Genomic DNA, 27,084 nt, shown 5'->3' with positions numbered 1-27,084 from the left:
GGAGAGAGCTCCAGGCCTTCGGGTCCGCTCGGGCCGCTCTCCGTCGCCGCTCGAGAAAGAGAGGAAGAGGTCCACGCCGTCGGGTGTTTCCGCCTGCCGCTCGGGAAGACTCGGCTCCTGACGGGCCGGGGCCTTCCCTTCCTTTCGCTTCCCTCCTCCACGGCCCGGTTAACGGTCGCTACCAGTTTAAATGAGACGGGGTCCGGGCCGCCGCCGCCGCCGCGTCACCCACTGAGGCGGAGTCTGTCAGGAGGAAGGAGGGGGAGAGGAGAGGAGAGAGGGGGCGCCCTCTCCCCACCTCCCTCATCCGGGGCCTGTCCCTGAGGGGGGAGCCGGGGCAGGATGACTGTGCTGCAAGAACCCGTCCAGGTAAGGACCCCGGTGGCGATGGGCCTGTATATGGGGGAGCGGGGGAAGGAAGGAAGGCCGGGTGGGAGGGGACGGAAGGGGAGCAGTTGGGTTCCTGCCCGCTCTCCTTTCTGCCCTGACAGGGCAAGGGCTCCCTTTGCAAAACCCCCCCCAAAAATCAAGCAAAGCAAACAAGCAAACAAAAAACCCCTTTCTGCTGGGAGCGGGGGGAGGGGTTTCTCCTTTTAAAATTTCACTCTCCTTAACGTCCCCCCCCCTTTGTGGGTGTCGCGCACACACACTTGTTCACGCGTCTCACCCCCGAATTTTGTCATTCTCTCCCCCCCCCACTCCTTTCCCTGGAACGTGCCATGTGGTGTTGTTTTTAGATAAACCCCATTTCCTTCCAGATCCTTAAATCTCCCACCAGCCACCCTTTCTGCATTCCCACCTACCCCAAGAATTACCACTGATTCGGCCCCCCCCCAGCATTCTTAGCTGACTGCTCCTTCCTAAGAGAGATCCCCTTTTCTCAGCCCTCTTCAGTCTCTCTTCTCCCCGCCCCCCCACCACTTCATCTTCCCAGTAAGGACCCCTGTTCAATCAGTCGCCCTTTCTCTCGTTAGAACATATACTGCAATAAGTCATACGAATATCATGCATTTACATGGGACGCCCAGTGGTCTTCCTTCCAGGGAGCTGGGCATTGGGGATCTGGAAGCTGCCTCCTACCAAGTCAGACCATTGGGTTATACAGTGTTGCCTGTTGGCAGCAGCTCTCCAGGATTTTAGGCCAAGGTCTTTCCCAGTTCTGCCTGGAAATGCAGGGAATTGAACCTGGGACCTTTTGCACACAAATGAGGTGCTCTTCCCAGATATTCTTTCCTTCTGCTTCATATAACTATTTATTCTCTTCACTTTCCCCATGAAGACTCTTCTCTTACACACTTGTATTCCATGCTTAGATCTCCTCCTGTTCTCCCCTACCCTGTCATCTTTGACAATCAGAATGTTAACATACAAACACTGATTTCTTCCTCCAGAAAACACTACCTGGAAGAGCTCTTGTTGAGCTGGGGTTGTGTTGAGGAGGTCCTGCCTATATGGAGCATAACATTCTCCAATTATCTAAAGACATCCACATGTTTTCAGCTCCTCCATTGCAGAAAGAAAACTGACTAGGGCCAGATCGGAACAATATTTCATGAGTCCAGAAGCCTTGATGAGATCTTCAGGTGACATATCTGGATGGAGTCGGACTAATCTGCAGGCATTAGGGCGTGTCATCCAAATGTTAGAAGCCTAGCTGACTAGGCAGCTGGGATTTTTAAAATCTTCAGTGTACAGTGGTACCTCTGGTTGCGAACGGGATCTGTTCCGGAGGCCCATTTACAACATGAAAAGAACGCAACCCGCAGCAGCTTCTTGTGCACGCGGGGGTTGTGATTTGCTGCTTATACGCGTGCCGTCATTTTGCGCGTCTGTGCATGCGCAAGTGGCGAAACCCGGAAGTAACCCTTTCCGGTACTTCCGGGTCGCCATGGGACGTAACCTGAAAGAACGGAACATGAAGCGGACGTAACATGAGGTATGACTGTACTCTGCCTTCCCCTTCTTTATTACAACAGTGCTGACCTCTTGTTCTCTTCTCTCATGTTCTTTTAATCCTATAGGGTTTTCTTCCCTCCAGCCCCACAAATATTCTAACTCCATGGAATCATTTGATACCATGTGCACATATTCCATGTAATGCATTTTCTCTATTTTGTTGCACGGTCTCCTTATTTACTCTGTACTCTTCCTCATTTAATTATTTATAATTCAGTGCCATCTTTTCTGAATGGCAAGGTGAAAGCACCTTCAAAGCTGACGTAAAATGACTCTCTGATTATTTATTATGTAGAGCTGAGCAAGGTAAAACCATGCATTCCTGTTAAGATGGAAAATCTTAGAAATGTCCTCTTCTCTCACTTCTTTCACTCTGACCTCCAAAAGTTATGCCAAAGGAAAAGGTTATGCCAAAGATGCTTGTGCTCATATTTTTTCAGGTCTCCACTGAGAATTGTGGGCAGCTGCCAAGCATGTATTTAGCAATGCACCCAAGTAAGCATTCAGTCTAACTTAAAGTGTGCATACCACTGTGGCTGTCATACTGCAGGGCATAGGCAGTTGCTTGAAAGGTATGAGAGTCAGCCTTTGCCAATCTGTTCTTTACAAGAGGATTTTGATGGACAGCCTTGCTGAGACTCTGGTTGACCTCTGGAATGGGGAAATGCTTTTCCATTGACACAGTTGTTTCTGGGTGTCCTTTCTCATATCGAACAGCCAGGTTGACTTTTTGTTTTTCTGAGGAGCCAATGGCAATGCAATGATTGTCGAGTCAAATTTGAACTCATTGATAGATCCACTTGCTGTATTTCTGGCAACTGTTTGTTATTTCGTTATGGAATGTGTACAGGATTCTTGGGAGTGTTCAGTTGATCACATGACCTTTGCACATCTTGGCATCCAAGGAGGATTGGCTGAGTTAGTGAGCAGGAGGCAGGAAGGAAGCTACGTCATATAGCTTAGAAAGTGTAGTACATTTTCTGCTAAAGAAGCCCACTCTAGATTTCATTGTGTTGGCCAATTACAGGGCAATGTCCACTTTCCATTCTTTAGTAAGATGTTTGAGCATGTTTTGGTGGCCTACCTCGAAGATTTGCTGAAGGAGACTAATTATCTTGATCCATTTCGTTGTGAGTTCCATCCTGGTTTTGGAACGTAAATGGGTTTGATAGCTTTGATGGATGATTGTAGCTCAGTGATAGTACATCTGCACACTGCTAGGTTCAGCTCATCGCTTATTCAGGTAGGCCTGGGAAACAGCCCTGTCAGAAATCCTGGGCAGCCTCTGCCAGTTAGTGTAGACGAAACTGAGCTAGATGAACCAATTATAAGACAGCTTCTTGTGTTTCTTAACTAGACAAGGGCAGTGCATCTGTTTTGGGGCTGCTGGATGATTGTCTTTTGATGCCATTGACCAGGGTCACTTTGCTGAGGTGGGTTATAGGGGTACATATTACAGTGGGTCTGGTCCTTCCCAGAGGGCAGATTACAGAAGATAGTGAAGTGGAGGCATCTGTTCAGTGACTTGGTTTGGGGCCTATGGTGTCCCACAGTATTCCATCATGTCCCATTTGCTATTTAGTATCAGCGTGAAACTTCTCAGAAATTATTTGTGTTTGGTGTTGGTTATCATTAGTAATATGTGAATGATGCACAACTCTGTATGATCTCACCTAAAGGACCGGGCAGGTCCTGAATTGTTGTCTGAGGTCAGTGATGGGTTTCCTGTTGGACAAACAAGTTGAAACACAATCTAGACAAGTCAGAAGTGCTCTTGATTAGTTTTCCAACTGAACCAGTGAGTGTCAGTGTGCTCTGGATAGGGACATCGAAAAATTATGTTGGAAACTCAAAATGGGAGTAGAAATTGCATGCTCATCTGGGGTGAAGGATGGAAATCATGCAAGTCTGCAAATGTTCTATAAATAAATAATTGTTTCCTACATAGTTTATTGATGTTTTCCTTCGATTGAAATGCATTGAACCTAAGTACATAATTAAGTATGTTAATTTTGGCCGCAGCAGATAGTGAGATCAATAATAGAGGTTTTAATGCAAGTTGAACTGTAGTGGAATAGAATCAGTGCTGTTTGTGGTAAGCACAGGATGGGACAGAAATTGCTTCCTCCTTACATCCCTAGTTCTCAAAGAACTTGCATGCTCCTTAACAAATCAGATTTGCACTGCTACAAAGCTGAGCCTTGCTTTAGGATGCCTAGGAGGTGTCTGTGGTGAGGAACACAATTGCTCAGCTTCAGCTGGTCTGCCAACTGCACCAGAGTGGACCTGTTCATAGTCACATCATGTCTTACACTGAATTACTGTACTCGGAACTGCCCTTGAAGACTGTTTGGAAACAAGCTAGTGGAAAAGTTGCTTTAGGACTTCTGACTGGTGCCAGAATTCAGGAACATGTCACACTGTTATATCTACAGCACTAACTACTAGTCTATTTTGTGGTGCAATTCATGGTGCTAGGCAGGACCTTTAAAGCTCTTGAGGACTTAGGCAGCGACCGGGTTGCGCATGGATTATGTTCTGGACCCCTGCACACATTTGCGGGGCCATGGAAGGCCACCCCATTCCGCCCCTTTTGGTGACGTTTTTGTAACTTTTCAGGGCACTTCTGGGTTTGGTGCAATTGTGCATTTATCGGACATGCCTAAAATGGTTGCTGCCTTTGCAATATCTAAAGGATGTCCTCCACCGTTACTGATGTGCCCATCCTTTCAGATCATCTTGTGAGGCCTTCTTGCACATCCCTTTACCTTCTGAGAGTATTATTAGTGAGGATATGAGGGAAGGCTATTTATTCAGCATGTGAAACTCCATGCCCTGGCAGGTACATTTGCTGTAGCTCTGCCAGTGTCCCATCACTGAGTTTCTTTTCGGGCAAACTTTTAATTTATGCACGTAAAATTCTCCTTGTTCTAGTCTTGGCTGTTTTTTTACTGTTAGCTTTATTTCTTGAATTGCTGGTTTAAAAAGTATTCTTATATACTTGTTAGTATTTCTTGTATAATACAATAAATTCATTGCTTTTATTGATTTGTCATGTATACTACTTTGAGCGCCTCCATTTTAAAAGTGGGATTTTTTTCTTTTCACCCCCCCCCCATTTTCTTTTTTGTTAACATTTGCCTCAAGGACAGGAGGAGAGCATGTCAGCCAAATCATCTTTGTGTTTCATTTCAGCTGCACACGCTAAAAGAACCTTTAAGTTTTCTTGTGATTTCAGCTGCATTATTCTTGAAATGTTTGGCTTTCTTTTCATGTTACTTTTGACCATCCAGTACCATATTTTTCGCCCTATAGGACGCACTTTTCCCCCTCCAAAAATGAAGGGGAAATGTGTGTGTGTCCTATGGGGTGAATGCAGGCTTTTGCTGAAGCCTGGAGAGCGAGAGGGGTTGGTGTGCACCGACCCCTCTCGCTCTCCAGGCTTCAGGAGAGCCCCAGTGCCAGCCCCACAAGCTCGGGGGACAGCGGGGAGGCGGAACGCCGCCATCCCGCTGTCTCCCGATGTGGTTTGGAGGCTGACGGCGGGGAGACGCGTGCTTCTCCCCGCTGCCGGCCCCACAAGCTCCGGGGACAGCAGGGAGGTGCAGCGCGCCATCCCGCTGTCCCCGGACCTGGTCTGAAGGCTGGCGGCGGGGAGAAGAGCGCTTCTCCTCGCTGCCGGCCCCACAAGCTCCCCAAAAAAACCAGGTGCGTCCTATGGGGCGAAAAATACGGTACTTGGACAGTACTATTGGTAGCTCATAACTGTACTTCTATAACCCTTCTTGGAATTGGTATGTGAAGTCCTTTTCTGAGTTATTTTAATTTTTTCTTGGGTATTTAGAGAAAATGTTAACATTTGTTGTCTTCCAGCTGTAGCCACACTTACAGTTTCTTGTGATACTCTAGTGTAGGAGGCACAGCTTCATGTTTTATGCTAGTGAATTTAGAATTTTTAGTTTATGCATAGATTACAAAATCTGGTCGTTCTTGCAAAATACCCCCAAAGTAGTCTTTTATCACACTTTCTTTAAAAGGAGAAGAAAATCAAGTAACCACAATGGCTAAGGGGGTAATGTGAATATATGTGGCTGAAACACCTGCCTACCTGCTGTGTGTCCTATGTGGTCTTTCAATCCCTGACAAAGTTTGAATTTTCCAACTAGCACTTTATACGTAGTTAATAAATGTATGTGGTGTTCTTGATTTTTGTAATGTGTTATAATGGTGGGAATAGGTTTGTTGAGGGTAATTGATTGGACACACTTCTGAAATGAAGTGTAGGCCTTCTAGTCAACACTGACAGAGGAGTAGAAATAGTCCCATATAAAATGCTGTTCAGGGTTGTAGAATAATATATTGTGAGATAATGAATATTTGGGAACAGGAAGGACAATAATCCCCAAAGGAAGCGATAATCCTCAAAGGAAGAGATTAGATAGATAGAAAAGTGTTTATTTTTTTGTTTTGCTTTTCTGTGCATTTAGTATTGGTTTATCGTGCTGATCTTCCTTTCTCTCTCCCTCCCCACCCCCCTTTTTCATACAGGCCGCTATATGGCAGGCACTTAACCACTATGCTTACCGGGATGCCGTGTTCCTGGCAGAGAGATTGTATGCAGAAGGTATGCATCCGCTGTGGTTACTGGTCTGCACTTTTTGTGAATTTATCTGTGTATTTTGAAGAGCTTCAATTTCTGCATTGTTCATTAGGCTATAGGTGGATGTCAGTACAGTCGTACCTTGGATCCTGGACGCCTTGGTACTCAGACATTTTGTCTCCCGAACGCCACAAACCTGGAAGTAGTGTTCTGGTTTGCAAATGTTCTTTGGAACCAGAACGTCCAATGGGGCTGCCATGGTTTCCGATTGGCTTCAGCCAATCAGAAGCCGTGCTTGGGTTTCTGAACATTTTGGAAGTCAAACAGACTTCTGGCATGGATTCCGTTCGACTTCCAAGGTACGACTGTACAGTGGTACCTCTGGATGCGAATGGGATCCGTTCTGGAGCCCCGTTCACATCCTGAAGCGAACGCAACCCGTGTCTGCGTGTGCGCGGGTCGTGATTCGCCGCTTCTGCACATGCGTGTGACATCATTTTGAGCATCTGCACGTGCGCAAGCAGTGAAACCCGGAAGTAACACATTCCGTTACTTCTGGGTCTCTGCAGAGCGTAACCTGAAAACGCTCAACCTGAAGCATATGTAACCCGAGGTATGACTGTATTGTAAATAAGCAGGTATGGTTATGTGCAGAGTGTCAACAAAAAGTTGGCTAGTGGTATGTATGTCCTACAATATGCTTAAATGGTTAAATAAAAAAAAATGTAATATGCGTTTTTTTAAAAATTGAACTATGGAGACATTGCGTAATTTTTATTTTTAAAAGGTGTGTCAGGATTCTAGTTTGTTTGGGAGCTCTGCCTTCTGTTTGGAAGAAAGTATTGCTCCTTAATTCCAAATGGCAACTTTAGGCATATTTTTATTTATTTTATTAAAATATTTTGTATCTGCTCCTTTTGAAAAGGGGCATGGCCACAAGTGGCAGGGTGGGCTTTTGAGACCAATACTAATAGCACCTGGTTAAAGGGCTTGAGTCTATGAATACCTGGAATATGTTTTAAAAACTTATTCCACTGGTTGTAATCACTGCACACATCATAACCTTGAATAGGTTGAAGTACATCAGTGGTTGTCTGTTATACAGCAGATCTTATTGTCCCTCATAAAATGCGGATGCACAGAGATTCTATGCACTAACTAGCTAGTAAAAGATTATAATTGATGCTACTAATCCTTCAGTTTTCTTTGACATTGGAAATCATATTTTTATGGCCAGGAATAGATATTTAGATAAACTGTTTGCACTCAGAGGTTTAAATGATGGATCTTAATGTTCTCCACCCCACCCGTTTCTTCAGTGCACTCAGAAGATGCCCTGTTCCTATTGGCAACCTGTTACTATCGCTCAGGAAAAGCATACAAGGCATACAGGCTTCTTAAAGGACACAGTTGTACCACCCCACAGTGTAAATATTTGCTTGCCAAGTGCTGTGTTGACCTCAGCAAGTAAGTTGCCTTATTGGTTTGTTGGTGCTGCTGGAAGTTGTAGTTAATGTTTTTTTAAGAGAGTCCGATGCTATTTATTGTCCCATCAGATCTTGGGATAATAGCATAATGAAATTCATTTTCACTTTCAGATGTGGCCAATGTGCTAGAAATCACTAAACATGCTGAAGGTCTTGTAAAGGAAATGGTGAAAAAATATAGAAATTTCTTCCTAGATCAAGAATGAAATTTTATACAAGTGTCCAGCTAGGACTTTTAAAATGCTAAATTAGATGAGCTGTAAGTGTTAAGCATCTGGGGGCACTAACAGTCCTATGAAACTGATAAATGTTTGATGTCTGTCATCAGCAAATTTCTCTCACTGAGCTGTTGTGATATCATGGATTTTCTAAAGATGAATATGTTAGCCACACAGTTTTGACAAACCATAGGGTTTGTCAAAACTGTGTGGCTAACATATTCATCTTTAGAAAATTTAATGAAGAAAGTGTTTGGTTACTGAAGTATGGGGAGCCAAATGGCAGGAGAGCCAGGTGGCATGGAATTTAAAGAACAGAGAATCTAGAGACAGGGTGTTTTGAGCGAAGGGAGCAGGGGCCAGGAGGAGGCATGGGAAATAACAATGAAGTTGAAGAAAGGAGAGGCCAGTAGGAAAACAGCATGCAAGAGCCAGAGACAAAGATTTTATGCTTACCTCTACAATTACATTGCCCATAGCAGTGCAAAAGAAATTGGTCTGGTTTGGATGCCTAGCTAAACCATCATGGTTTAGCATAATGGGAGAGAGCAGCCACAGGCCTTGCACTTGTGTGCCCCCCCTTTTTTTCTGGTGTGGTCACATGTAGGATTTCAGATGGTTTCACATCCAGGTTTTTTTTGTTTGTTTGTTTGTTTATTTATTGAATTTCTATATCGCCCTATACCCGGAATTTTGAATTAACTGCAGGTTGTTCTGTCATCCAAACCAGACAAAATCAAGTTAATATTAACTATGTTTTTGTTTAGTTTTTCAAAAAAAGAAGGCAGCTTTATCCATAACCAATTGGTTTTGGCAGATATGCCGTAAGTGATCCATTCATATTGCTGATTTTGTCCCTGAAAGCAGGGATGCTTGCTTCCACACAGACATCCTAATTACCCTATGCATTATTAGCAGCAGTGCCACTGATAGGGTGCACATTTTTGTGGGTCCAACATGTAGAGATTCACTCCCTAGAATGGCTTCTGTTTCTAGATCATGTTAGAGCTAGATAAGCAAGATAGATTGTTGCAGGTGGAATGGAATGTTTAAATAATCTGAAGCGTTTATACTCACAAAACCATGTGAGGGAATTGTGTATCTGAGAGCACACACCTTGTCTGTGGCAGGGCTGTGAACTGGTTTGGGCTACACCATCAATGCTTCTGTAATTTTTATTACCTTATTATCTTTAAACAGACTTGCAGAAGGAGAACAGATTTTGTCTGGTGGTGTGTTCAACAAACAGAAAAGCCACGATGACATTGTGACAGAGTTTGGTGACTCTGCATGCTTCATGCTTTCGCTCCTGGGGCATGTATACTGGTATGACTTTTCTTTTTTTAGGGACATGCTATCTCCCCTAGATTCCTCCTTTTCCCAAAACATTTTTGCACTGCTGCTTGTAGGTGCGCAGCTCTTAGCCCTCAGTTTGGAGACATACAAATTTCCCTAGCAAAAAGCAGCATAAAAATTGTCCTGCATTTCAATATGTTTTGGACTCACAAATAGCTAGTCAAGATTTATTATTGCCTTCCCCCAACTTTGAGAAGGGACAAAATCTCATCCTTGACATCCCTCCGAGTTTCAGAGGCATTTGCAAGAAGTAAGAAGGCTTGCTATTTGGCGGCTGCATTGAGAGCCAACCAGGAGGTCAGAGCATGCTACTGTCCTCTTGCAGAGCCTAGGGAAAGGGTTAGTCTGTGATCTTGCAATCTGGTTTGGAGGTATTTGGAAAGCTTCTAAATGCCCCCAGAGTCCAGTGCAAGTTCAGAGAGTAGCTACCATGTACTCATCACTGGATAGAATATTTCTGGACCTTTGCTGGTCCCTGGTGCTAAAGTACAAGGATTGATAAAGATGTCTTCCCTTGGGCTTCCTGCTCATTTTGAGGTAAGAAATTCTCTTCCAGAATGGATGTGAAGCAGTTTAAGCAGTACCATTCTTCAACAACAACAACAAAAACCGGTTTTCCTGTTGTTTTTACTGAAGCCATGTAGAAATGTAGAGTTTACATATTGTGTATGGGAGATGCTCAAGTTGCTCAATTTGGAAAAATACAAATGCCCCCATTTCCATGCCACCTAACAAAATAATGGTAGCTGATTGCAGGAGATATTTCTGTGGTTATTTATGCAAGCTGTAGAAATAGCTTGTTGTTCTCGTTTTCCTGCAGAATCTCTCCTCATTGTTTCCCCCTCCCTCTTTCTCTCTTAACAGCAAGACAGATCGGCTTGCCAAAGGATCTGAATGTTACCAAAAGAGCCTTAGTTTAAATCCTTTCCTCTGGTCCCCTTTTGAATCACTATGTGAAATAGGTAGGTTTTGCTTAACTCCTTCCCTGGAAATAGATGGGTTCTTTACCATCCTTTGGAATTCATGGTTTGGGTTGGAGGGAAGGTATAAGGAGACCTCTCACTGATTTCATCCAGGTCTACTGAACAATTGAATTCTCTTATGGCAGCAGCGTATGATGTGGAAAACACTTTTACAAAAACTTTTTCCTTGGCGATTACCTTTGAACCTGGGATTGAGCAAGAATGGGACTGGATACTTCTGGTTGCTTTTCCTCCTCTCTCCGCAGAAATGACTTCATTGTTTTTGTTAATGTATTCCACACAAGCATGGAGTATGTATATTTCAACTCCCAGTGTCTAATCCATGCCTTTCAGGGGTCTTTCTGGTTTATTTCCAGCGGTGAAGCCAGTTGTACAATCTGAATATTTTTTTAACTTGGTGTTTCATTGTATCCCATCTCAAGGGACTGGCGGATAGATAAGTAAAATAGAACCAGATCCTCACAAACACTAAAATGAAATATAACATACAAAGTGAAACTGTGCAGCTGCTGTGCCTGCCAACCAGACTGTGGAATCTGTTTTGGTAGCACACAGTTGGTTTCCTGTTCTGGAAAAGTGACAAAGTATCTGGTTTCTCTGGAGCCTGAGAATTCATGCTATCTCATCTTCTTTTTGCCATAAACTTGACTTTCCCCATGTTACCATTTTATCAGCATATGACTCCTTAAAAAAAAACAGAAATGTTGTGTTCCAGGTTTTCAGCTGATCTTTTAAGAGTTCTTCAACCCCCCTGAGTTGTTTCCCATTGCCTGGAGCCAATCTCACCATGAAGTGACTTGAAGCGGTAGTTACATTGTGACAGGTGCAAAAGGGGCAGGGCCACAAGCAGGGTATAACAGCCTCATTGGCAGTACCAGGGCTAAGCTGGTACCATGCAGCTGTTTGGCCCCTCCGTTGGTTTTTTGTACTAGGGGCATGCATGCCTATGTTTCAGACGGAAAGGTGAGAGTGGTTTTGTGGCATTTGCAGGCTGGAGGCAACCCACGAGTGCATTTGGTTCCTTCTTACTTGATGCCCTCTCAATCTTTGCTTCTGCCAGGAAGAGTTGTCTCACAGTTGTCTTGAGCTTGCTTGCATCAGAGCTGTTCTTTGATTGTGTGTGCTATCACAGCATGCCTCCTGCAAGTTTCTGACTCAAACATTCAGGTTTATGCCTACTTAGGATAGGGTTGCCATATTTCAAAAAGTAAAAACCAGGACACCCCAAAAGTTGTTCAGCTTTTTTTAGGGGAACACCCCCCCCATTTTAAAATCCCCCCAGACGTCAATTCCACCTTCGAAATCCCAGTAATGTCCGGGAAGATCTGAACGTATGCCGGCCCTAATTTAGGAACATTTTGCTATGGATTGCCAGTCATTTGTGTTCATGGTGTGTAAGATGCCCATGCCAATACTAATAGGGCTGTGGAAGAGGGCAGTTGCTGGAGCCTGCTCTTTGAGTTCCTGTGATGCATGGTGGGTTATTTCATTTTTATGGAATATGTATAATTTATATAATTTATATAAAAGGGCCCAAGATGAAAGGTGCACATTGGTGTTGGACTGTACATTTAACAAAACTAAGTAGATCATGATGCTTCCAAACTGCACAACTCCTGCTAGGATATTGCTTGGAGGATAGACTTGTCAATGCTTATTAGTCATAGTAGCAAAATGAAACTTCTGCATTTGGAGAAAATCCATTTCATTGCACATAATACTGGGAACCAACAACAGGTGATTGCCATTCCTACCATGTCCACTTGCGATCTTCCTGGAGGCATTAGTTAATGAGACCTGTTTGGGAAGGATAGGAAAAATATTATCTGTGAATGGAATGGTAACTTGGAGGCAAACACAGGAAATTTTGAATGGTCTTACACTTTGTAAAAAGTCATGAAGATCCATGCCTTCAATTAATGCCTTTGTGGTGCTGGCAAGTAGTGTAGCGGTGATTTTTACCACACAGTCTACCAGTGTAAATTCTAATCTGATGGCTTGCAAAATAAGGCCTATTCAATTCTGCTGGATCCTGACTTTTACTCAGATATGGTAGAAAAGCAAAATGTGAGTGTATGTGCACTCCATCTGTCTGTGTTGGAGAGTAAACTGGAGGGAGAGATGCAACTGAGGGCAGGGTTGCCCAAAGCACTTTCTAAAAATTCAGAATCTGTTCAAGGCCCAAAATAGATTTCCAACCCTTGGTTTAGTGCAATGTACCCTAGACTAGATCTCTACCTGCAGGCATCTGGCTGATCACTGTTGGAGAAAGATTAACGCAGGACTAGATGGATCTTGGCACTTCATGTATTGTTAGTGATGCATAGTAAAATAGCTTCCCCCTGGTGGAAATAGTAACATCAGCAGTTAGGTCTCTACTAGCTTTCCTGTAACACAAAGTCTTCAGTAATAATGTGAAATGCATTTAAGGATGTGTTTGTGAAGATGTATGCCATGCTCTAATTGTTATACTTGATGGGTATCTTTTTAAAAAACGCATTTTAAACAACTGGATATTAACAGCACCATGTAGCAATAAGTTCAGACAGCAGTTCCATACTGTGCTGCTGTTGGGAGGGGGGGGGGGGCAACACATAACATTTTAATCTCTTCATTTGTGTCACATTGGAAAGAAGCCTTTTCCCTTACCCCAAATCCCTTTCTCTTCATTCACACAGGTGAAAAGCCAGACCCTGACCAAACATTCAAGTTAACATCTATACAGAACTTCAGCAGCTGCTTGCCTAACACATGCACAACAGTGGTGTCTAATCACAGCATAACCCACAGGCAGCCAGAGACAGTTCTTACGGAAACGCCGCAAGACACGCTTGTAAGTTTTTATCAGCCATATTTTACCATCATTGCTTACACTGAGAGTGATCATTGCCAAAAAAAAAAAAAAAGTGTGCTGCTTTTTCTTATTTTATTTTTTTTCCATTTCAGGAATTAAATAGACTCAACCTGGAGTCCTCCAACTCTAAATATTCCTCCAACACAGATTCCTCCATCTCTTATATTGATTCGGCTGTAATTTCACCAGATGCTGTACCTCTTGGATCGGGAACTGCCTTCTTAACTAAACAGGCTCAAAACAAACCAAAAACTGGCCGGAGTCTTCTGGGTGGACCAGCTGCTCTGAGTCCATTAACACCAAGGTAAAAAAAGAATCTGAAGTATCCTCAAGGCTGCCTACTGAAGATGACTATAAGAAAAACAGCAGAGTCCTGTGACACTGTAAAGATTAGCAAAATTACTGTGGCATAAACTTTCAAGGATTAGAGTTCACTATTTTAGATGCATAGTCACACACATTGGTGCAGGAAAACCCAAATATTTTGTAGTAAGGGCTATGATATATTAGAGGTCCAGAGGATCTGTGACATCTGTATATAAAGTTTAAATGTGTACAAGAACCATAACCATTCACAGCAGCAGTAATTGGTGACTACATATTCTTCCCAGATTTGCTAGGTGGTAGATAAATCCATAGGTCTGATTAAGACCTAAATTAATAGAGTAGAATTTGCTGACAAACTCTGGTTCAGCTATTTCTCTGAGAAGAACTCCCTTTGCACTCTTTTGGTGGCTTTCAAGTCAGTAGGATGATGTTTGGAGAGACTTGAAATGTTATTCCACCGATTTATAAACGCTGCCATTTTTAAGTGATATGTGTGTCACTTTTTATTCTCTTGGACAGAGACAGAAAAGTTTGTCCTGCCACTGCCTGCATAAAACAAAAGATCCATTTCTAAATTCTCCCCTGCTTTCATGTGTTTATGCCTCTGCTGAAGTGTACAAATGCTTAAGATGCAATATCAGAACAGTCCTGTGCATGTTTATTCAGAAGTAGACCTCACACTGTTCAGGGGGGTTTGCTTTAAGTTTAGGATTGCAGTCTGAGTCTGTTAATTCACATTTTTTTAGTAGTTACTGCTGTAATAGAAAAATATAGCTACATTTCAGGAATTGATATAAGAAGTGGGGCTTGTGAGCATTTAGAAGCACTATTGGACAAAATAAGTTACAGTGTATGAAGTGTTGGTATGGGAGACCCAAACACATAGGGCTTTCCTGCTTGACCATGAATTGCATGAAGGCATGCTTAGGAGAGTTGTCCTCTTGACCTAACATGCCACATATGATTGTTTCGGTGATAAATTTGTTAGTTTCCTCTATTTAAAACCACACATGCACATTGTTTTGAACATGGTTGATGCCACCAAGCTTTATACAAATACTGCAATATTATATGAAAGTATTGGGATATATGTGAAAAATGTGTGTTTGTCCTCAAAGAATTGGAGCTTCTTTTTACATACCTTATTATTGTTGATCACTAGAACTTCTTGCTTTTACGTCTTCAAGCTTGTGTATGTAACAATGAGGAAACTGTCTAGAAACTTATTTTCACTGGGGCTTATAAATTCCTTTGCCCTGCAATTTGTCCTTAGTTTATAAAGTAAGATTCTCTCTTTTCTCCTTGCCCGCTCACTTCTCTCTTTGAGGAATTGTGCATATTTTCAAACATTCTTGTATGTTTTCTCAGCTTTGGAATCTTGCCATTAGAAACCCCTAGCCCGGGAGATGGATCCTATTTACAAAACTGCACAAATTCTTCTTCAGTAATTGATGTGCCACCTCCAGGAGCCCCTTCCAAGAAGGTACCTTGCATTCAAGGGTGTGCATGTGAGATTGAAGGCAAGGAAATATAAAAATCTGGATAATTGTTCTAAAAAGTCACAAGAAGAAAACTTTAGTTTTGTCAAAGCAACTTGATGGGTGTTCAGTTTCTGTGTATTTGCTCTCCAGTCAGGGGCATCAGCTCCTGGGGGCCGAGCCCTTTGGGGGCTCCCCAATATTTTGGGGGGTGAAGGCCTGCCCCCCCTTTCCAAAGAGCGCGGGGCCAAAGCATGGAGCGGCTCCAGTGGCTGGCTTCTTCTCTTTCTCCTGCTGCCGTGGAGGGGAAGGAGGGTTGAAGCATCCTCCCACCAATAGCAGTGCCGGCCATTGAAGCCATGCAGCTGCTGCTTTGGCTCCACCTTTGGCTTCTCCCGGCATTCCAATGTCATGCACATGATGTCGGGGGGTGTGGCATCACGCACGTGACATTGCCCCCCTGCCCCCCCCCCCGTCGCCCTTGCAAGCTGGCACCCCGTCTCCAATTATTTTGCAGGCAAACTCTCTACCACAGAGAGAAGTGGTAGACACTGTCTGATTGCTTCATCTCCGATACAATAACTTTTGCAGACAATATCTTTGAATGCTAACATCGGCAAATATTTCTTTTATTTTCTAGGGTTGTCTTTACACCTAGAACTTTAGCAATGTTGTTATAAAAATTACCACCATTGTCTCCTATTGTTAATGTCTGTTAAATGTATTAGTTGCTTTATTTGCCAAAGTCTGGTCATTGTCCAGTACTTCTACTACATAAAATGGGTGCTTTTCCATAGACTGGTGTGGAAGTTAATGGACAGTTGAATCAGGCATTAGTATTTTCATTGACTATTTCTCAGCCCCAAGGTTGGCCACAAGTATTGAGATGGTTAGCAAATTTCAGTCTTCCTAAAAAGGTGGATTAATTCAAAATAACGTTGCTTTGTCTGTTTCCTGGTTTAGAGATAATGTATGTGATAAATTTAAGTTTCCCCACCCAAAAAAAATCTCACTGGAATTAATAGTGCACAGGATTGTGCACAGTTGCCCTGATCTAGTGCATATAGTGTGGAAATAGGTTTTCTTGGGTTGCACTGGGTCTGCCTATGGTGTGAGGAAAAGGGAAAGACTTTGCCTAGGAATGTGATAGGATAGCCATTTGGTGTTTAGAAATACATGCCATTTTCTGTTAATCAGGCAGTTCTCTGGATCACATAATGACTGGATATTATTATTATTATTATTATTATTATTATTATTATTGATATTTTAGCAGATAACTCCTCCTAGCTTTATGAGTTGTAAGTAGCAATACCAGTGGTTTTTAATAACACTGTCATAGGTCTGATGTGCTGTTTTTTCCACATATAGACTGTCACCAGAATAAGCCAAGCTGGAACAAAATCAGTCTTCTCACAAAGCGGAAATAGTCGGGAAGTAACGCCAATCCTTGTTGCACAAACACAGAGTTCAGGCCCACAGACAAGGTATGAAATGTCTTCCTACGCCTGGATCATGATTTTATTTATTTATAAAGATTTTATATGTTTCATAGAATAAAATTATATATGTAGCTTACTTAAAAAATAATAAAAGTATCGTATTCAATAACATTTCCTAAAAACTAGTTTAAAGCAAACATACATAAATAAAAATCAAGTTGAGTCCAGGAAAACTTATCTCTTCTTCACAGTGTACCTGAGGGAAGGCATTTCAGAAGGTGAGTCCTATAATTGAGACGGCCCACTTCTGCATTGTAACCAAGTGACAATTCACTGGTCATGAAACTACCTGCAGGGTCTCCACAGAAGATCCTAAAGCTCAGCTTGAGCTGTACTGGGGGAGGCAGCCTGCCAGGTATCCTGGACCTAAGTTGTATACTTGAGGATGGCATGGAGGTGACAAAGTAGACCCTCTTCACCGCCAATTATATACCAATTATAGGCACAATTATTCGCTCTATGTATGTTGACTTGCTCACACAATAAGGCCCAGCTATGTCACAGCTTGTTTTATTGCCTGGAGCCCCCTAGTAAACCAGGGGCTGTCCAGTCATAACAGTGCTAGAGAGAGCACTCAGGTATCATTGGTCCACAATGCCTAACCAGTCCATAGTGAGACTAGGGCCTTGCCTTGGCAGACTTGCTGGTATTGTCTTCTTGTTCCTAGGTAATTGTTTCTCTCCATCGTTTTCTTTTGTTGTTGTCATACTGCCCACATTTCTACTTAGACATTAGAATGTCTAAGTAGAAGAGTGGGGTGGGCGCATACCATCCGTGCCCTAATTTCCACAAAGAGTTGTTGACGGTTGCACTAAGAAGTTTTGTTTATTCTCTCTTCAGTACAACCCCTCAGGTATTGAGCCCAACTATTGCTGCTCCACCTAATGTGCTGCCTCGAAGAAGTTCACGCCTATTCTCTAGTGATAGTTCTACAACAAAGGTAAATGGGACTCCAGCTGCTGTGATGCCCTTGGTGATCAGATATCTCATATGGGGATGGAGAGCAGTTGGAGAATCCGTATGTTGCAATAGTATCATGAGGAATTAACAAGGGCCAACATGAAAAGCAGAAACGTTTAAGAGGGCTACAAATCTAATTAGAACACAAACAAATTTATTTCGGCGTAGAATCTGCTTCAAGTAGACTGTGGACCATAAAACCATGTGCCATAATAAATATGGCAGACTTTAAGGATTCCCTGGTTTTGCTGCAAAACAGATTATCATGGTAAACTATGAAAACAATACCATTACAGAGAATACTTTGCTTCTTCGGTTATAAAGATCATAGAGGTCTGGCCTTTTCTGCTACTCCATCTGTTCCTCCATCCCTGGTCATAGCTGGTTAACCTCTTGTTTTGGATTTTTACCCTTATTCCCTGATGGGGAAGATCACATCTAGAAAGCATGTATTCAAGCCATGCTTGCAAATGTTCTGCAAACAGTTCTACTTTCTGCCAGTATTCCTAAACTCATGGGTTTTTATACCATTATCCAGAGTCATGCATTTCTTTTCTTTGTTGAGCAGCTCATATTGGGTGAGAACTGCTTAGTATGCAGAACTGAACTCAAATACTCCTTTTTGTGCAGCTTTTCCCAGTGGAGATGAGAGCAAAGGGCACGATAATAGAAGCTGGATGCAAAGCTTTTGTGGGCATCACAGACCCTATTGGTCACCTGGTTAATACTGCTATATAAATGTGTCGTCATTTTTGGTATCTTGTATTCAATAATATATATATGTACTGCACAAAATCGCAGGCTAGTCCAAAGACATCATACTTAAAATGTGACTAAGTTTCTTCCAAACCCCTGTGTGCTGATGCTTAGTTTGATGGCTGCTCCCTCATTCTTGCACACTGTGTTCTGGATAGCAGATAGGTCACTCGAGAGCTCTTCTATATGATAGGAGGTTGGATTGGATTGCCTTTTCTCCCTTCGAGTTTAGTGATTCAAATTCCAGAAAGAACAGTACATCTAGATTTCTGTCCCTGAATATTCTGCTTTGCTTTTGGTTTTGGTTGCAGGGTAACGAGTTCTTAAATATATTTGTTCTTTTCTCATAGGAAAATAGTAAAAAGTTAAAAATGAAGTTTCCGCCCAAAATTGCAAACCGAAAGACAAAGTGTAAAACCAATAAGGGAGGGATCACACAGCCAAACATTAATGACAGTTTGGAAATCACCAAACTTGATTCGTCCATCATTTCAGAAGGAAAGATTGCCTCCGTAACACCACAAATCCAGGCATTCACGTTACAGAAAGCAGCAGCAGGTGTGTGGACTGTTCCTAAGAATTCATTTGTAGTAGTAAAGCCATTCCAAAGGCTGGGGGTGGAGAATAAGACAAAAACAAGGGGGGAAATGCAGTTAGAATCATGGCAAAATAGTGTGCATTTAAAACCATTTTCCTTTCTGATACTGTTAGAATGATGTCCAAGTTCATTATACTCTCCCAGTGAAAGAGAATTCTGTAATAGCAGGGAAATAATCAAGAATGCTTCTTTGTACCTACTGCAATTTTTGGCAGACATATAGAATAATCCAGTTAGCACTTTGTTGTAATGTGTAACTTTGGCTCAGAGTCAGGATTTGAATCTAGGTCCTAGTCAGCACCTTGTTCATTAGACCACATACTGGTATTTTATTTATTTTCTATTTCTCATTTTGGCTTCTTGAGAATATGTTCCGTTTTTGAAACTATAGGGCTTTTAGGCTGGTACTTTCTTAATCTCCTTTGTTCTCCTGTGTATTTATTGCATTTTTCTCCTAGAAGGTTTGATGAGCCTTCTCCGTGACATGGGGAAAGGTTATTTAGCCTTGTGTTCTTACAACTGTAAAGAAGCAATTCATATACTGAGTCATTTGCCTTCTCACCACTACAACACGGGCTGGGTACTGTGCCATATTGGAAGAGCTTACTTTGAGCTTGCGGAATATATGCAGGTGAGCATGATGTGGAATGCTTCTATTCTGTGCTGCATGTCTGCCAGTGTACTGTACAAAAAAGTGCTCCCCCATATATTTTCAAGATCACTTAGCATAGATTTGGATTACTCTTTCATCTTTGAACTATGCAACATCAGTTCCTAGTTTAAGGAGGCCTCTGCATAGTTAGTGCCTTTCGTGGGACCCTCTCCTACATACAATTCCCCAAGCGGGCTTAACAGCAACAGGGCTTCTCTGGTGCTGGGCAGCCTATATGCTCGCTCTATTAGAGTAGATTTAAACTTGTGGTCATGTATTAACATATGAGAAGGCAGCATCTTCTGTGCATGTATGGAAGGGTTGTCACACAGAAGATGGATCAAATTTGTTAATTTTTGTTCTAGAGGGCAGGACTAATGGATGGAAAGATTTCAGCTAAGTATTAGGGAAAACTACATGTAGGTAAGATCTGCAACAGTATGTCTTAGGAGGTGGAGGTCAAGGCAGAATGGATAACTGTCAGGGACACTGCCATGGTTACATCCTGCATTGTGCAGAAGGACCTCCAAGGTCTCTGTGATTCTAAGAAATAAAACCCTGATGAGAAGCCATATGGAAGAATTGTGCACACACAATTATCATCCAAATGTGATCATACAGAAAGTCTTTTAATTCATGTTGTTGAAATGCCACTTGTTAATTTCTCTCGTAGGCTGAGAGGATATTCTCTGAAGTAAGAAGGATTGAAAACTACCGAGTGGAAGGGATGGAAATCTACTCAACAACACTGTGGCATTTGCAGAAAGATGTGGCTCTTTCGGTGCTTTCAAAAGACTTAACTGATATGGATAAAAATTCACCAGAGGTATCATCATGGTCATTTTGTTGTGGCATTTTTAAAAACACACTTCAGTCTCTGATTCACCTCTTGATTGTGGAAAAAGTAAATTAGAGGTTGACATTTTTTAAAAAATCAAGTATCCACAAAGGTGTTGCCATGTAAACATGCGCTTGAGCACCTGTTAAATCCAGACTTGTTGCACTCTGTCTTTTCCATTGCACTCTGTCTTTTCTCCTCAAAAAATGGGAGAAAAATACTATTGTATGTCTTCTACCATTTTGCTTTTCTTTCTTCCAGGCATGGTGTGCGGCAGGAAATTGCTTCAGTTTGCAACGGGAACATGACATTGCCATCAAGTTCTTTCAGAGAGCTATACAAGTTGATCCAAATTATGCCTACGCCTACACTCTCTTAGGGCATGAATTTGTGTTGACAGAGGAACTTGAGAAAGCATTAGCCTGCTTTAGGAATGCAATTAGAATGAATCCTCGGCACTATAATGCCTGGTAAGATAGACTTCTAATTAGTTAAAAACCAGGAGTGGGAGAAGGAGAGAATGAAGAAGCAAAAAATGTATGAGTTACAATATCCCCAAGGATAAAAAATTTAGGTTTCTACTTGCAGTCTCTTTGGGATCCCTCTTTTTGTCTCCAACTTTACCTACCCCCTGACTTGCATCCAGTTGACATGCATCTGTCCTGACATAGTTGCCTCTGAAAATGGCTGTGGCATTGTTAGGGTTCCATACCACTGCCAGGAGCACTTGAAAGGTTCATTATGCCATTCTCCCCAGTTATACATTCTCAAATGTGTAAAGCTCAAAACATTAAGCAAAAAGCCTTAAACAATAAAACAGTCAATAATAATAATTATAATAATTAATTGGCATGAAACCACCATATAAATTTAAAACTGAGCATCCTCAAGCAATCTTTATCTCTACCAAGTTTTGGAAACTCAAAAGGGTTCGGCTTTGACAAACATTTCCCATGTGAGATGTTGGAGAGAACAGGGAACACCTCTGTATCAGCACTGCACCTCCCTTGGGGCTCCCAAGCAGTTGCTTGAAGCATAATCTTATGCATTGTGCAATACACCTTAGATGCCACTGCACTATAAAATATATAACCATATCTCCCCACTTATGTGAGGGTTGCTGCTGTGCTACATTTTATTTGACAAAATGACTTACAAAATATTATATTATTGGTAATAGGATGGAACTCTTACCATGTCAAAGCAGTTCTGAGCAGCTGCTATGGTTTATAGGCTTATAAAGGGTAGGGAGAGAAAACCTTAACTTGGATTGTAACAGGGAGAGTGTATTTGAACTAGACAGTGCTGAAACAATCATATAAAGGCTTTGCTTCAAAATAGGGAAGTAGAATATTAACATATTGTGTATATGCTGTTACAGTTATGAAATCTTTTTCATTTTACCTGTGTTGCTCAAAGTCAACCACTCAATGTTGTGCACTTACACTCTCAGCCTATAGAAAGTGTCCTAATAATATACAAGCTTGGTGCCTAATACAGTCTTGTTTTAAAATTGCTAGGTATGGGTTGGGAATGATTTACTACAAACAGGAGAAATTCAGCCTTGCAGAAATGCATTTCCAGAAAGCACTTCATATCAACCCTCAGAGCTCTGTCTTGTTGTGCCACATTGGAGTTGTAAGTAAATCATGCTTCATTCTGCCCCTGGCCTGAACATAGACATTGGCAAATCCAAACAATGAGCAAGCACTGTCTTTTTAAAAAAATAAATAAATAAATCATTTCTTTTTCAGGTTCAGCATGCCCTGAAGAAATCTGAAAAGGCTTTGGATACTTTGAACAAAGCTATTAATATTGATCCCAAGAACCCCCTCTGCAAATTCCATAGAGCCTCAGTATTATTTGCAAATGAGAAGTATAAGGTGAGCAATTTGCAATGAGGTTGAACTGCACTTTTGAGTTTCTTGGACAGCAACATTTTGTGTTTCCTTTGAAAGCTTGGACACACTCTACAGCCATTGCATAACACCTGTAGGGCAATCCTAAACATGTTAATTTAGGAGTAAGTTCCTATGAATTTGTTGGGGTTTTTCTTTAATAAATTCTGTGGGCTCTGGGGTCTGTTCCTATCTAATTGCCGCCTCATACAAGTTGTGTTCCACAGTATCAGTAGATCTCGCTTTATCTAATGGTTCCTTCTCCAGTCATATTGCTTATAGCAAGTGTTTATGGTATAATATGATTCCTAGTTTGGGAGAAAGGGAGAATGGATATATTGAATTAGTCTGGATCATTTAATCCTTCTAAACAAAATATGCTGACCATCTACAAGCTGGCACTAAATTATTTGACGCTCACACAGTCATGTGCCTCAAAACGCTCCCAGCTGTTCATATAACCCACCTTCCTTTTTGTTGTAATTATACCAGCTCTCTTGCCCTGGTTGCTGTCTATTTCTTGAACCTTGTTATACTTCTGTCATCCCGTTTTGGGGAGGAGAGATCTGTCTTTCCCCACTCTGTTCAGTATCTATTAATTTCCTGCATTCCCTGGTCCCTTGTGGGTGTGTTTCAGGTGGCTAGGTGCACATGAAACCAAAAGCCTTGGTGTTTTCTAGCAAATAATAATATTACAAATTCTACGCCCATAGAAAATACATGTGTCAAGCAATTAACTAGGATTGCCAGAAGAAATATTTATTTGTATTGTACCAAAGGTTTTTGTTTTTTAGTCATTTAGTCGTGTCCGACTCTTCGTGACCAAAGGTATCAACTCTAATATTGTTATATCATTTTACTGTTGTTAGCTGCTTGGAGCACGGCTTCGGCTGGGGAGGGTGGGATATAAATAAAATTATTATTATTATTATTAATTATTATTAGGTTCATAATCCTCAGAAAAAACTGCTCAATGGTTTGGGGTCTTTTTTGGTCATTTCAGTATGCTTTACAAGAACTTGAAGAACTGAAGCAAATTGTTCCCAAAGAGTCTCTTGTTTACTTCTTAATAGGAAAGGTAAGAACCAGCCTGAGAATAACCTTCTGAATTACAGCTGTAAGATGGGTTCCCTTGCATTTTCTGATTCAAAGAAAAGCAAGGCGATTGTTGATGATTATGGGAAGGGCTTTGCTATACAGGTTTGTGCTCATAGATTATGCTGCACCAGGCTTCAACAATAGGGGTGCCATAAGGCAAATATGATGAGTGACTAGCCTTCCTGCCAACTTTGAAGCTGCAGAGTGGGGCAAAGACCATCCTGGCAATTGCGTGCCAATCTCCACCCTCTCTTCACCTCCAAAGATGGAAGGGAAGTTGTAATTTTGACAGCTGTGCTGCCAAGGAACCTGGGGCATCTTGGCCAAGTGGGACCAAACTGACCCCCCCCCCAAAAAAAAACACACTGAAGCAGTGGAACAATGTGGAATCCTTGATTGCCACTGTACAAAGAGAGAGGCTTGTGAAGAGGTTTGCTAGGCAGGGGGCTGGTGACTATAATTTTTAGCTTAGCTAGCAAGGCAAGCCTCAAAATGTGGATCTCTGCACACAGGGTCCCTAAAATAGTTGGATGGTTGTTTCTGTCCAGAAAGGGTTGGAGTTAGCTTGCAGCTTGAGTTCTGTTGTAGAAGGCACTCCATGGCCAGCTTGAGTCTTGGGAGACAAAGCTGCATCTGCAATATCTCGGAACTGCAAACTTGTTCAGCCCCATAAGGAACAGGTTGAACATTGTTGCCTGGATGGACAAATCACCCTCCAATAGCAACTCTGACATTTATGTAGAGCTCTAGATATTCCCATTTGGTAGAGGCAAGCAATTGCTGCAATCATTTAATTTATTGACTTACATTGGAGTTGATGATTGTTGTTTCGTTAGGTTTATAAAAAGTTGGGGCAGACCCATCTCGCACTGATGAACTTTTCCTGGGCAATGGACTTGGATCCCAAAGGAGCCAACAACCAGATCAAAGAGGCCATTGACAAGCGGTACCTTCCAGATGATGAAGAGCCTGTAACACAAGAGGAGCAGATCAGTGAATGTTGCCCATATGAGTCAGGCAGGTCTTCTTGATGTTTCCCCCCCCCCCTTTGAAGCAAATGGAGAGGCTTCTCGTTTAGATAACTTGAAAGCGTTGTAATTGCAGTGGTCTTAGCACTTAGCATGGCTGTTACTTCATGCAACATGGAGTCTAAAATGCCATTTTCCAACTTTTTATTCAGTTTTTTTAAAAGCAATTTGCGGTTCTTATGATTGGAAAGTGATACTTATAAAATAAATAAATGAGCATAAATAAGCCTAAACCAAATGAGGAGGCTGGAGTCTCAAGGGGAGCAGACATGCTGACATTCCTGGTACATAACTGCCATTTTGCTTACTTCCATACAGTACCCTTGCTATTTCTGCCATCCTCCTCTCGGCCACTGTTATTTAAAACAAATGCATAGTATTGATGTATTTGTGCAAATTATAGCTTTTACATAAGGCCACAGATGAAAATGAGCTGTGTTGGGTCAGCTCCAGAATATGTTTGCAGTCTCGGACCTTTTTACCCCCTCCCCCTGTGGTGTAAATGTATGGAGTTCTGGACTAGGACCAGAGAGACCCAGGTTCAAATTCTCCCTTAGCCATGAAGTTTACTGGGTAGCCTTGGAGTCAATTACTATTGTTCAGTCTAAGTCACAGGGGTGCAATAAAGGGCGAGCAGTGTATGTTGTGTCTTGAGCTACTTTAAGGAAAGGTGGGCTGTAAATGTAAAAAATGAATGAATGAATGGCCTCAACTGGATAATGTATATGAAATACGTTTAACAACTAAATACTAAATGCTTGGCTTAAATGCTAAATTGTTTCTGCTATTAGCATCACAAACTGACTGAAAGTTTTATAGGTAGTGCAGGCCATGTCCACATAGAGACTGAGAGTGTGGAAACTGAATTGTGGACATCTCAGGCAGGAGCAGTTTGCTTATGGAGAGGTACTGTATGGTGCTCTTGAGCCTTGCAAGGGGAGGGCAGGTTGGCAAGTAAAAAAAAGAGATAATATGTGGTGTACATAATAAAATAATATATCCCATAAATTGGATTGGAACATACTATTTAAGGTCTGCTATAGAATGGTCTGTTCATACAAGATTTTGCCCCTACTTTGTGAAATGTGCAAGAATTCTAGAAATGGCTTAATTTGTTTGTGTATTTTGTTTTTCTTCCAAAAGTTGGCACAGATGAGTCCCAGGCAAGCAGCATGACTGACGCGGATGACACACAGCTCCATGCAGTAGAAAGTGATGAATTTTAACCTCAGAAGGTGGATTCTGAGCTTGGATGTGTGTCTGACTGATACTGTTGGATTCTTCCCTTCTCCTCCTGCCACAGAAACAGCATCATTCTCATGCTCCACCGACACCCCAGGCACATCATTCATCAGATTTTAATTGACACAGAATTAATGGAAATGCATTTTTGGGTCATTATTTGACTCTTTGGCTCTTTCATCTTTATAAACATGATTCTTTGAGGAGGAAAGACTTTTTTTTAAAACCTCCTTTTTGTTGAGAAACCTATCATGGAAAAAAGATTTGCTATATGGGAGCTGAGAGATGTGGGAAAGTAACTGATGAAGCAGTTTCTTGCTCCTTCCCCAGAAATGTGTCTTAGTTTTGGCTCTTTCCTCTTCAGTAAGCAGAGACCATTTCCACGTTCTTCAGAGACAAGTGTGGAAGTACAGGACTGGAATGTGTTAAAGACATTTCTGAATACTATTAGAGTGTAACTTAAATGCCAGAGAATGTAAATGACCTTAAAAACAACAGTGTCTCCTGTGAACAAACACATTACAGAATATATAAAGCCCAGCGTCCCTGCTTTTAGATTTGTCAATCTGCCAGGATAGAGACTTCCATAAAATACTTTAGTATTCTACCCAGGAGTTAACGTTACCAAACTAACTTCTACAACATCATTTGCTGGTATTTGTAGGCAACACAAATCCATAACAGTATGTTGGTTGCTTGTCAGGTGCTCCTTGCAATTGCACCTGGCAGTTGGGAATATAAAAATGCTATCGCAGTTGTAAACTCCTAGAGAAAATAAGTGTGTAGATTTGCAGTGTTGAAAGAATGCAATGAAATATATTCACAACAACAGAATGCCAAGAAGACAATGGAAGCCTTAATCCAATCAAAACCTTACACTGGTGGTGCACCCCCCACCTGTTTGCGGCAGTATCCCCTTCAAAACTATTTTGTAAAGTGTTGTCTGAATGAACAGATGCAAAAAAAAATATTGTGCAATTATCTGTCTCCTTTTTGTTTTTTGTTTGGTTTTTTTTTTAATCCTGTAAGTTTGAGTACTTCCGATGTCTTGTAGGAATTTAGACCCCAGGAGGCTATTTCTGTGAGGAAGGATGCTAGGCTGTGTTAAAGAAGCCAAAATTTTCCTCCTTTGTAGCACTCCTGCAACAAAGGTTGGATGGCCTTTGTGCAGTGACCATCAAGAAAGTGTATGATAACCTTACAGTTTTAAAGAGCAAATTATGCACAATAAAATGGTTTAAATTTCACAGAAA

At 41.8% G+C, this 27,084-nt stretch overlaps 1 protein-coding gene across 4 annotated transcripts; it reads left to right on the top strand.

The window, feature by feature from the left end:
- On the top strand, nucleotides 1–27,084 carry CDC27 (cell division cycle 27). Of its 4 annotated transcripts, none has more exons than XM_082195436.1 (20): nucleotides 1–369; nucleotides 6,505–6,580; nucleotides 7,876–8,023; nucleotides 9,462–9,587; nucleotides 10,482–10,579; nucleotides 13,279–13,433; nucleotides 13,547–13,758; nucleotides 15,150–15,264; nucleotides 16,631–16,746; nucleotides 17,602–17,701; nucleotides 18,828–19,035; nucleotides 19,537–19,706; nucleotides 20,401–20,553; nucleotides 20,827–21,035; nucleotides 22,086–22,203; nucleotides 22,320–22,448; nucleotides 23,467–23,541; nucleotides 24,398–24,582; nucleotides 25,413–25,495; nucleotides 25,733–27,084. In XM_082195436.1, the coding sequence occupies exons 1-20, from the start codon at nucleotides 343–345 to the stop codon at nucleotides 25,813–25,815; spliced, it is 2,586 nt and encodes an 861-aa protein (XP_082051562.1). In that variant the 5' UTR covers nucleotides 1–342; the 3' UTR covers nucleotides 25,816–27,084. The 4 variants fall into 4 exon arrangements, with proteins under 4 accessions (XP_082051562.1, XP_082051561.1, XP_082051564.1 ...); XM_082195435.1 differs by having other exon boundaries at nucleotides 19,534–19,706; XM_082195438.1 differs by lacking the exon at nucleotides 25,413–25,495 and having other exon boundaries at nucleotides 5–369; nucleotides 24,398–24,578.

This window comes from Podarcis vaucheri (assembly GCF_965113315.1).
Source record: "Podarcis vaucheri genome assembly, chromosome: 13".
Lineage (NCBI taxonomy): Eukaryota > Metazoa > Chordata > Lepidosauria > Squamata > Lacertidae > Podarcis > Podarcis vaucheri.
Note: the sequence above shows the minus strand (reverse complement) of the source record. Positions and strands in the feature narration are given on the sequence as shown.

Bases quoted from the DNA above. Each gene is read 5' to 3' on its own strand.
- CDC27 (XM_082195435.1), top strand. From the start codon at position 343: ATGACTGTGCTGCAAGAACCCGTCCAG. The intron at 23,542-24,397 runs GTAAGAACCAGC...TTGTTTCGTTAG, and splicing joins TTTACTTCTTAATAGGAAAG to GTTTATAAAAAGTTGGGGCA. The intron at 24,583-25,412 runs GTCTTCTTGATG...TTTTATAGGTAG, and splicing joins TGCCCATATGAGTCAGGCAG to TGCAGGCCATGTCCACATAG.